Consider the following 11,793-nt stretch of genomic DNA (forward strand, 5'->3'; position numbering starts at 1 on the left):
TCACTGTGTAAAACGCGAGCAATATCAACCAATCAGAAGTTTTATTAGAAAATAACTAGTGTTCATTCTCCTCGAAGAACACGGTTTCTAATATGGCGAACGCTCAGGAAGTGCTGATCCTATGAACGCGGCAGAGTTCACCAATCCTTATGACGTGCTCGGCGTTTCAACAAACTCCAGCCACGAAGAAATCAAGAGAAGTTATCAAAAACTTGTACTCAAGGTTCGACAACCGATCATACGTCTTGCAAAAGAAATTTCTCTGCATTGTCCACTCGATCCCAGGACTCGATCTCGAAAGAATTTTTTTGCCCTTTCAGGTGCACCCTGATAAACTAGATGAATCATTAACCCAGGAAGATCGTGACAAGGCCTATGAAAGGTTTTTGGCTATAGATAAGGCATGGAAACTCCTCAATAACCAAGAAACACGAGTAAACCTTGATAAACAGCTGAAAGGTAAAGGTGTGGACAAAACGTGGGGTAGGCCATGGCCTACCCTGTTGCCTACCCTATGGCCTACTGGTGGTCAGATTTTTAAAAACATAAACAAAACATCACTAAGAGTCGAATGAGTTAGCTGGCATAAAATTATATCCCTCTAATAGGGGTATACTAAAAAGTCACTAACACGATTCTCAACAACAGAGGGAACGAAACAATTCAAACCTTACAGCACTCAGCCTTGAAACATCCTATTTCTCGCTGCCTTCGACGTCTAGGTTCTCCAAGCAATCAACCATAACAGCAGGTTAAGAGGGAGGGAAGGGCCCAATGGGGGCACTCCCATATAAAAAGGAAGGGTGCTGGTTGGAAATTTTGGAAAGAACCCCTAAGAGGTACCAAGATCCTTTTTTGCAGGCATGGTTTGAAATTTGTTTCTCCCCTAAGAGGTACCAATTCTTACATAAAATATTATCCCCTATCATATTTTGCAAGAGCTCCCACCGTGGACCTTTTGAGGCTAAACACCTTAAGAGGTACCAAAACTGCATTTTTAACTCCTAAAAGGTACCACGAGCACCCCGGTGATTTATATATCCTCCCCCCCCCCCTCCCGGGAAGGACTGGTATTACCTGATTGCTGAGAATATCCAAAATGGTGGCTCCACGATCCATACTGGCTGCCAGTTTGTAACATATAGTGGAGTGCTAGTGTAAACATGTAATGAATGGCGTTAGTGACTGTTAGTGTTAGTGTTAGTGACTTTTCGTATACCCCTATTAGAGGGATACAAGAAACCACGAGGGATATAATTTTATGCCAGCTTACCCATTTGACTCTTACTGATGCATATGATTTGCTTATGTTTTTAAAAATCTGACCACCATTAGGCCATAGGGTAGACCATGGTCTACAGCATGGCCTAGGCCATGGCCTACCCCACATTTTGTCCACACCCGAAAGGTAAAATGTTTTGTTGACATAATTTATTTTGTGACGTCTATATGAAATGATTCATATTTGAACTGCAGTTGTAGATGAAAATGAAGAATGCTCATCGCAGTAAATTTTCCAATTGGAAAATTTACTGCGATGAGCATTCTTCACTTTCATAATTTATTTTGCTCGATTTGCATTATTTGCAAAACAAATTAAGCTTATAACAAGCAGCCTACAAGAGCTAAGTTTAGACGCAATGGTCCAAGTAACACACAATACTTTTTAGACCATAATTATTAGACATGTTGGAAGTCAGGCATCTGAAATAATGTCTTGCTCTGTTCTTGTAAAACCATTCTTGGGTGAAGGAAATTGTGAAAGACTTCATGTCCCTAGTAAAGAATGCTTTGCGAGGAAATCTTTTCCTTGTGACACATAAACAAACCCAAAGGTTTCTGAGTCACACTGCAAAGACAGTTTAAAGTGCCACTGAAACGAAATTTTCGTATGTGAGATTTTTGCTTAGTAATAAAGTTTCAACCTTACTTGGAAACACTGCAGACTTTTTTTTCGCATACGGTAAGCGAAAACTGCTTTTTCAGCCGTTCGAAATTGGCTGGTTAAGCCCAAAATTGGCGGCCATCTTGGCGCGGCCAAAACAGCCTAGTGACGTCACTGGTTGTATTGCTCTCATGCCGCGCTGAAAATTTAGAGTGATTATGGGAGAAGAGAATACTGTTCGAAGCCCCCCCAAAAACATCTTAAGGACATCTCAGGGCTGTAAAGCAGATAATAACAGTAGCCTTAAACATGAAGAGGTGGAGAGTCGATCCTGGGGCTTTTCAGTCTATTTAATTGGATATTTTATGTAAGCAAGCAAACGAGTGGGAGTTCTTAGATCGCAAAATGATCGGGACTCTTAGTGAAATGGCCAGCACTCAATTAAACAATATCTACACTCATAAAGTTAAAAGACATGAAAACAAGAGAAAGCGGCTTTTGAAAATATTATCCGGAGTGCTGCTGCACGAATCGTAGCAACAACGTTTCGAGTTTTCGAGTCGCTTCGCTTCGAGGAAACCGGACGCTTTGTGAGTTTCACCGCGGACGAGATTGTGCCACAGTGACCTTTAGTCTAGTTGTATCTGCTACATCCTACAAGTTATCGCAACAGCAACAATTTAAGAAACCCTCTTCTTTTATATGAGGGAGCGAATTTAAACTATAAAGGCAAACTTAGCTGCCATGACCCTGCAATTATATGTTTTCAGGAAACGAGAGAAAGCGTGACAATGTCGGCGGCGAAAGGTCATATATGCAAATTAGTTCAAATTCTGTTTAATAAACCTTCGACTAAATAATAAACTAGTGACGTTTAACGAATTGCTTTGAACTTGAATACTATTAAATGAAGATCATAGACATAAGTATGTGCTAAAGAACTCCAAGTTATCCATCGGCCGTGAAATATTACAATTGGGAGATACGTGTGAAAGAGAAGCGAAATTCCCGCTTTGTTTACACTGATACGTATGCGGCGATAAAGCAAACCCTGCTGCGGATCACAACTTTCAAAGATACATTTTGTCTACCACAAGAACTCTCACTTATTAGTATCATAAAAAGATGCTCTCTGTGTGCAAAGAAGTACTCGACTCAAAGATTGTGGACCGTTAATAACTTCATGATTGTGCGGATGGCTGATGCGCTTACGGCTTTTAATGCAGCAAAGTTGCCGAGGATATATTCGAACCTTGTTAATAGACCTTAGATAAACGTGAGAATCCAAATTTCAGAACCAGGCTGAAAACAGACGACGAAATATCGTGTTTAGGCTTCAGGACGTGATACAAAAGTTGCCACACTCGTCTTCGAAATCTCCAATCGAGTACTCAAGATGTTCGAAAAGTATACTGAGCTGTTCTAATCTGTAGCATTTATTTTGGTGAATCTACATTCTTTGGCGCCCTCCAACGTTTATGATGTGTATTTCCTGTCAAGGCTGGACTGAAATTACAAGGTAGGAAACTAGTAGGTATCGACAATATGAAGAATAAACTTAAATAAATGAAGTGAAAACAAGAGAGAATCTTAAGCGCTTCTTGCGTGAATACAACCAGTGACGTCACAAGGTCCTTAAACTCGGTTCCAGAGCCCGGACACAGTTTTGCTCCAAAAATTCGATTTCAGCAGCTAAAAAGAGCACTTTCCGTTAGGATTTGACAGAAATAAAGTTCACCATTATTTTAAGCACGTTTGAAACTATAAATTGGGCTAAAAAAAGAGAGTACGAAAATTTCGTTTCAGTGGCACTTTAAAGAAGGGATGGGGTAACTGTCAGAGATGAGCTTCCTCTCTAGGACCCTACTGTAACAAAAAGCTATTTTACATAACAAGAGCATTCCTTAAAAATTATTATTTACCAAATTTAGAACAGGGTCTGTCTCAAGAGTGGCCAGTCAGTGCTGAGGTGGATTTAGATGACATGGAATATCATGAAGGTAGAAAACTGTTAAAAACTTACATGTAGCCTGAAAATGTTATTTTTATACAGCTTTCAGCACTGTATGTGATGTTTTTTTACTTCGTGTTATATGCTTTGCTTTATTTTAAAAGTACTCTGTGGAAAATTTTTTAATGTCCCAATGACCCTTTCAGAACATTGTCTATTCTCTCTCTCCTCCACAGAGGCTCGAAACCTTTGTTATAGAAAGCTGCTGTGCGAAGTAAGTGCAGACGCAAAGTCAGATAGATTGGCCAGGCAGCCCTTTCACATAATCCTGTCCTTGCACTCATATCGTTCAGAGGATTTTTTTCCACCTGAAAAACCCCTTTAAGTCTCTGTGGAGGAGAGAGAGGTCTATTTGGAACTGTGTCTTTTCCTTACCCCTTGACCCAAACCTAGGTACATGTATGAGAAGCCAACTGACATTGCAGTATAAACATTGTCAAAAAGATGTCAGTAATACTTAGGATGACTTTGTTGTGTGGCAATAGCATGGAATACATCACAGTTAAGTCATTGCTGACAGTAAATTTTATTGTGGCACCCAAGACTGCAATTTGGTTGTGTTAATTTATTGCGTCCACTGTATACCAAATTTGCTATAATGTTGTTATTCTAGACTCTGGAAGCTTCTCAAGTGTTTGTCGATGCAGTGGGGAGTATGTGATTACGGAGTGTGATTTGGAAAATGGACATAACACTGTGTGTTGTTCAAACTGCACATTGAGCATCAGAGTGCTGTATAACATTCTTGCTGATGATACAAGAGATGATCACCAGGAAATGGCAAACAGCTGATAATATGAGAAAGGATTTGTAGCTGAGTTTAAATGACGTTAGAATGTCTTCATGAACTGCATTGTGCAGTTGTATAAACAACTGTAGTTTATGCAGAGATAAGAGAATGTGCAATACTTGCTGTAATCTTTACAGCTATCATGTGAATAGGCCATTTTGCAGTGTGTGCTTAGTTACCTGGCCTATGAATGCAAGCGAGGCAGGAAGTGAGCTTGCTTTGATACAGACCTCTCTGCTTTTCTCGTTTAAATGCCAACTATAGTGGAAACTGTCTTAACAGACACTCTTGTAAGCTCTAACCACTGAACTACAGAGAGACTCTTGTTGAGCTTAGCCATTTGGCTAGGTTCATTTATCACACACGACGCTCTCAATATTGCTGATCCTAGCAGTTAGCAGGACGTGTGTCACATATGAACCTAGTTCACCAAGAGTCCCTCCATAGCTCAGTGATAGAGCACCCAACCAGTATCTGGAAGGCCATAGGTTTGAATCCTGTTGGGGACTCAGATTTTTTCTTTTGTCCAATGCTTGTGGCAACATTTCTTTATTATCATTTTATTCCCCAAGCTGCAAATTTATCATCTTTTATTTATCAAATTTGAAATGTGTCTGGCCAAAGAGATTTGAAAGCACTTAATATGTCCTGCTACAACTGTGCCTAATTAAAAAAAATATTATTTCCAGCACTGAATTTACATAGAGTGAACTGCTTTTGTTATGAAAAGATGATGATGATGATTGATGATGATGATGATGACGATGAAAAATCCTATCCATCATCTACCCAAAGTGATATAAACATGAAATGACTACATCAGTTGACAGAAATTTATGTTAACAAACCCACTTGGAAAGTTGCTTAACACTTGCCATAGGACAAGAACTTTGCTACAACATGTCTGGTTACTGTTGTACAATCTATGAGGTACCTGGAAATCATCCTAACCATTGATACGCTTGAAGAACAGTACTGTGCAAGCTCACTAATGGAGGGATATTAATTTCAATGAAAACAGTTCACTTTCCTTACAGCAAAGTATCAAATCTGTCCTACAATTGGCAAAATGCAACACTGCATAGGACTGAGTCAGATTTAAATTGATAAAAGCATCATGTGTTGTTGCTCTTTGATGTGTATTGTTTGATTCAGACTTCACTTAGGTCCCAACATATCCTCTGGTTTCACCCACTCGGCAAACTGTTCTTCTGTTAACAATCCCAAACTAACGGCAGCTTCTTTCAATGTTGTGCCTTCTTTGTGAGCTTTCTTAGCAATCTTTGCTGCATTGTCATAGCCAATATGAGGGTTAAGTGCTGTGACTAACATAAGGGATTCATCCCGAAGCTTGTTGATTCTCTCTACATTAGCTTCAATTCCTACAACACAGTTATCTGTAAATGCCACGCAAGCATCTCCAATGAGCCTTGTTGATTGAAGAACATTCCTTATGATCATTGGCTTGAACACATTCAATTCAAAATGGCCATTACTTCCACCAACAGACACAGCTGTCTGATTCCCAATGACTTGAGCTGCAACCATGGTGATGGCTTCACATTGTGTTGGATTAACTTTCCCTGAAAGATCAATTTAAAATTTTGCTTAAAGTAAGAAAAAGTGTAGCCTCTGAATTATGTTATGCAACCCACCCAAGCTTAGCAAAACAGATATCATGTCAGTGAATGTAAAGGGCATGGGGGAAACTCGATGAAATGAATATTGGCATTTATCCCCACCATCACTAATAGAAACACCTCATTAATGCAGATTTCACAGAACTGTTGAATTACTTTAATTTGTGTTTTTTGGAACATAAGTCACCAGCAACAGTCTTACAACACAGGTAGTGGTCAAAATGCACACAAACCTGGAGAGAAATTTACCATTTACAGCATGTTTTATTTTCAGTTCTAAAACAACAATCTGGAGTTTTACAAACGTGTTTCAGCAGAAACTTCTGCCTTATTCAGTGCAAATATTAAGAAGAGGGAAGACATTTCTTCCAAAGCATGTTTGTAAAACTAAAAAGAGGCATTTTATATCTGAAACCTGCTGTGACTTCCCTGCTGTCTACACTTTTTGATAATGTCTTATTCAAAAAAGCATTCGCATTTCCCTGGGGTTGCCTCAAAAAAACAGTGCTTACTTTATGTTCAGTGCCACTGACATGATTAGGAGGACTTACCTGGCATTATACTGCTCCCAGGCTCATTCTCAGGAAGCATGAGCTCGCCCAGCCCACAGCGAGGACCTGAGCCTAGAAACCTGATATCATTAGCAATTTTCATCAAGCTACAGGCGATTACGTTCAAGGCTCCATGAAGCTCTACCATAGCATCATGAGCTGCAAGGGCTTCAAACTTATTTGGGGCACTGAAGGAAACAAAATGGAAGAAAACTTTCTCTATTAATCTTTATACCATGCCATAGAAAATACAGCCAGTCAGAATACAGGAAAGTCATTGTATATAAAATATATAGCCAATGCTCTCTTGTGGTATACCATGGAATATCCCATGAGTCACTTGTATTTTCTTGGTATGCACATGAACCATTTATATTCCATGGTTTGCCACTTGAACGCATTGCATAACTAGTATTTTAGAAAGCAATATTTACCATATGTTGATAAAGTTTGTTCCCAAAATTCTGAGACTTATCCCAAAAGGTCCCAGCAAACTTGTTCAGTGCAAAGAGTAGTTTTAAAGTAAAAAAAAAATGCCTCATTCCTACCTTATAAATGGTAGCTTTGTGTACTCAGCAATCTTGGCTGCCATCTTCTCAGCAAATCCTATTCTTGTGTTGAGTCCAGTACCCACTGCTGTTCCACCAATAGCCAGCTCATACACTCTCCCCAGGGTCCCCTCCACTCTTGAGATACCATACTCGATCTGTTGCACATAACCACTAAACTCTTGGCCCAAGGTTACGGGTGTCGCATCCTGTTATGGAACAAACATGCAAAGGATAGTTGCTGTAATAATTAATAATAACAACATTAACAAATTTAAATTGAAGTTATGTTTTCCAAAACCACTAAGTAAAGGACAAAAACTATAATTTAATTGGTCAAAGTGTTTTGGGAGAATAATTATTACCATGCTCTGACCTCAGTGGCTTACAAATGTATCAAAAACCTTGATACTTCAAAATTGTTTGATAAAATTTAATTTCCAGTACAAATTGGGCAGAGGAACCACTCTGAATTGATCTGAAAGGAAATTTTCAAAACAAGTCTATCAAAACAGCTTTCCAGTAAGCTGCAACAGTAAGGTGAACAAACATGAAACAAATAACTGTACCTGAGTATGAGTTCTGCCAATCTTAACAAGGTCCTTAAACTCATTGCTCTTGGCCTGAAGTGCACCATGAAGTTTTCTCAGACCTGGTAACAGCCGTTCGTGAACCTCCATTGCTGCTGCTATGTGCATTGCTGTTGGGAATGTGTCATTAGAACTCTGTAATCAAGAATTCATAAACTTCTTAAAAGTGAATATATGCATATAAATAAGGAGGCAAGCAAAGTGCATACCATCCTCCACATAGGTCTTTTTAGTACACTTCAGATCATACACGTATATATTATATATGTGTAGAGTAGATAAATCTGCATCAAACTCTGACAAACACAAGGAATATTTAATCTACAATAGCAAGTAGTACTGGCAACAAAAGAAAGACATCCATTTTCTTTGGTTCTTACACCCTACATGATGCAAGGACACAGTAACAGATCTGAAGAATGTTCTCCATAGGACTAACCTGGCTTTTGTTGACGTGATCATTGGGGTGTACAGGTTTCTTTGATCCCATCTGGCCGCCCATCATCTCAATAGCACGATTACTGATCACTTCATTCACGTTCATGTTAGACTGTGTGCCAGAGCCTGTTTGCCACACCACAAGGGGAAAGTTGTTCTTTAGCGTTCCAGCTATCACCTGGATGTGGAGAGTAACTTGTAAGTAACAAATTGAAAATTCTAAATCACTTTAACCTCTTTATATGGTGGTTTACTGACTTAAGATAGAAGAATTAAAGAGATACATCTAGAAGACTGTACACCATAGACAAACTTAAAAGGAAAGTGCACATGAGGAAGTTGGAAAAGGGTTATATATTAATAATTTGTCTTTCTGATAAACTTGATTATCTTTGTACAAAAATGTTCAATGCATGTGCTGTCAGCTACATTTACCCAAAAGCTAAAGAAAAACTACCACATGGACGAAAAAGGTCACAACATCTGCAAAGTGTCCTCTTCAGTTTATGGGTGTTGCTAAATTATTGACAATAATAATTAAATTATTCACATCAATTAAAATAATTTGCATTACTGCAAAAACTGTCAGGTAGTATCAAAGAATACTCTTTTTTAAACAATACAACACTGGGTGTATTTCAAACCTCATCTGCTGCTTTCATGATGTTGTCAGCAACACTTGCATCTAAACCAAACTCCTTGTTGACCTCAGCAGCTGCTTTCTTCAAGAAACCAAAGGCACGGATCACTGGAGCCTGTTATTAGAAACTGGTGTTGTTACTGGACATATTGAAGTTTAAAACGTGTGATGTGAACCAAGTTTAGCTGTGAGAAAAACTTAAAACAAACACATCTGCGAAAGATGTAGATTTAAGAAACTTTGTGAAATGGCAAATGTTTTGTTTGGACATTATATTTGGGGGTAATTTCCTATTAACAGATGGACAAGTGGTATTTCTGGCTCTTTAAAAAGACACATGTTATATTAATCCATCTCTGTACTTTTAAGTCTGAGATAAATTTAGAACAGGTCACTGATTATTAACTTACTGGCATACGTTCACTCTCATCACCAATAGGAAAATTCAGTTTTGATCTTGCAGTTTGGGCTCCATAGTACTTATCAGCTGGTACTTCAATTTCTCCAAAACTGTCAGTCTCAATGCGCGTGGCCTGTTGGTAGTGAAGGATCATTGTGTTAATTGTCAGAATTCATCCCTTCAGGGGTACCGGACCTGGTCTCATCGAGTCTATCAGTGTTTAAGGGTGGTGTTTCATTTTAGTATTCATTATGCTGTCTGGGAGTCTTGATTTCTTCTGCAAAAAGGCTACGAAAGTCAGGCTTGCAGTGAACTTATTAGTCCTGTCATTCTGCCGAGTCCAGGATTTACCCTTTAACTCCCCTGAAAAGGGAAGGGGAAGACCAAAACAATCATGGAGACGCAGAGGGACAAAAAAAGCTGGAGAACATTGGGAAGACATGGGGATGAAGTTCAACTGATTGTGTAGAACAGACTCCAGTGCAGAGCTATGGTGGAAGCCCTTATGTCTCACAAGGGGCAAAAAGAACAACACTGTAAGTAAGTCCCTTGGTACTAGTATCTTTTCACGGGAGGAAGCTTCCAGAACTGATTTCTCCTAGAGGGGTGGGTGACAATAATTACAACAACTCCATGCGAGGAAAGAACTTTTTCAGTGTAAGCTGAGCAGTAAAAATCGCGACATTTCAGAAGGAATAAACCATTATCAGTGCATTTAATTTCTCTTCCCTTCCCTTACCACTTCTCACAAATTAAAAAGCCGACCTGGAGGAAGGGAGAGAGGTAGGTAGGGTGAGTGGTGAGGGAGGAATGAGGGGGACGACAGATGCTGGGAAGGTAGGAGGGTGTTAACCTGGAATGGCGATTTTTCACATTTCGTATTTATAAAGAAGCTCACTAGAGCTAAAACGAACACCTTGTGAGCTTAGTAGTTAATTGAAGAGAAAGTAAGCCTATTTTAATATTCTATTAAGCTACCAAAGCCGCTTGCTGGCGATCGCTGTTGCTGTTCATTTTTTTGGTTAACTGATGAAAGCGAACAAAAATGTCTTTGCAGAGCCATTTCGCATTTTCTTGACAGTGGCCATACACTGACTATGGAGCACTCTGGGTTCGGTTTCTTTATTCCACCACTGATCACATGGCACTCAACGAGAATTAAACTTGCAGAAAAAAATTAAGAATCTTCTTGGTTCGCGCGTTCGCAATTTCTAAAATTCAGTTGTTAGCTTAACTTACCATAGTCCGTGTTAATGTCACAGGGCTTAAATAAAGCTTCTGATGATGGAGAAATATTCGAGGGCTTTGGCTGATACTTCGTAGTACAGAACAAAACCTGTAAGCCATATTCCAAGGCGAATTTTAATGTATTCGCGCGGAACTTTACGCTGAACGCTTTCAAAATGGCTGCTGTTGATCAGCGGCACGTAACGCGGGAGCATATTTTATTGCTAGAGCAAAGTCTGCGTGTGACGAGACACGATTTCCTAACTTGTTAGCTTGATTGCCGAAGACTTTCAAGGAAGGCAAGAGATCTGATATCCATATATTTGGTCGATTTGTTTCTTTTTTCCTCTTGTTTTCTCTAATTTTCTTCGAATTGACTCAATCTAGTTAAATTTACATTGGCTCAGTGGTGCGGTGCCCCGGGGTATCAGTCCATATATCTTTCGAATAAACCGTGAATCAGTTTCAATAACCCCCTCTCCCGTCCCCTGGCAGAGTTTAGAAAACTTCAAGGAGCCACTTAATTCCTCCACAGAACCCGGTTACGAAATAATGACTTGGTCTCAGTCCTCTCTCTCGCGGCAATCTTTACCGTAAGCCCCTTACAGCGTAACCATCCCCATGAACCAATTTCCAAAGCAGCAAAGATGAAAAGAAGGTATCAAAGTGAAGTTGTCAAAGATTCGAAAGGAATTGCGAGTAAACGACGGACTTGGTCTCGAGACTGGGGTGCGAATTCTGAGCAACTCAGGCCCGGCCAAAAGCAGGCGGCAACATTTCAAGTTGTTGTGTACAACTAGACTTGCCACAAGTCGACCTCATGAGATTCAGGGTACGTAGAATAGCTAAGCGAGTGAAAGTTGCTACGAAGTTTTAAGCTGCGAAGCGGCTGAGCAACAGAAACAAGACCAAGGACTTTTTTCAATGTCTAGCGCACAACATTTTGCGCATGTTTAGCCACTCCCCTGTTGCAATATGTAGCGTGATGTTGGATGGTGCAACAGGGTAGCCATAGCCGCGTATTCATGTAGCTTTTGTGCGCGCGGAAATGCTTTGGCGTGCGTCATCCCTAA

At 39.7% G+C, this 11,793-nt stretch overlaps 2 protein-coding genes across 2 annotated transcripts; one reads left to right on the plus strand and one right to left on the minus strand.

The window, feature by feature from the left end:
* The first annotated feature begins 79 nt into the window (after nt 1-79).
* Nucleotides 80-5,382, plus strand: LOC110065345 (dnaJ homolog subfamily C member 24-like). The gene is made up of 4 exons (XM_020772477.2): nt 80-223; nt 321-459; nt 3,817-3,885; nt 4,510-5,382. The coding sequence occupies exons 1-4, from the start codon at nt 122-124 to the stop codon at nt 4,686-4,688; spliced, it is 489 nt and encodes a 162-aa protein (XP_020628136.2). The 5' UTR covers nt 80-121; the 3' UTR covers nt 4,689-5,382.
* A 123-nt stretch (nt 5,383-5,505) lies between these two features.
* Nucleotides 5,506-10,912, minus strand: LOC110065344 (fumarate hydratase, mitochondrial-like). Its single transcript, XM_020772476.2, has 8 exons — nt 10,733-10,912; nt 9,504-9,626; nt 9,098-9,208; nt 8,455-8,631; nt 7,995-8,150; nt 7,426-7,634; nt 6,878-7,065; nt 5,506-6,269 (listed from the first exon to the last, which is right to left on the minus strand). The coding sequence occupies exons 1-8, from the start codon at nt 10,838-10,840 to the stop codon at nt 5,845-5,847; spliced, it is 1,497 nt and encodes a 498-aa protein (XP_020628135.1). The 5' UTR covers nt 10,841-10,912; the 3' UTR covers nt 5,506-5,844.
* Between the last annotated feature and the right edge of the window lie 881 nt (nt 10,913-11,793).

The sequence above is a fragment of the Orbicella faveolata genome, unplaced genomic scaffold (genome assembly GCF_042242905.1).
Source record: "Orbicella faveolata isolate gen_17 unplaced genomic scaffold, um_ofav_v1 contig_24, whole genome shotgun sequence".
Lineage (NCBI taxonomy): Eukaryota > Metazoa > Cnidaria > Anthozoa > Scleractinia > Merulinidae > Orbicella > Orbicella faveolata.

Coding starts and splice junctions, on each gene's coding strand:
- LOC110065345 (XM_020772477.2), top strand. CDS start 122: ATGAACGCGGCAGAGTTCACCAATCCTTATGACGTGCTCGGCGTTTCA. Junction 224..320: donor ATCAAAAACTTGTACTCAAG/GTTCGACAACCG, acceptor TTGCCCTTTCAG/GTGCACCCTGATAAACTAGA. Junction 3,886..4,509: donor TGACATGGAATATCATGAAG/GTAGAAAACTGT, acceptor TTGTTATTCTAG/ACTCTGGAAGCTTCTCAAGT.
- LOC110065344 (XM_020772476.2), bottom strand. CDS start 10,840: ATGGCTTACAGGTTTTGTTCTGTACTACGAAGTATCAGCCAAAGCCCT. Junction 9,627..10,732: donor TGACATTAACACGGACTATG/GTAAGTTAAGCT, acceptor CACTACCAACAG/GCCACGCGCATTGAGACTGA. Junction 8,632..9,097: donor TCATGAAAGCAGCAGATGAG/GTTTGAAATACA, acceptor CTCCACATCCAG/GTGATAGCTGGAACGCTAAA.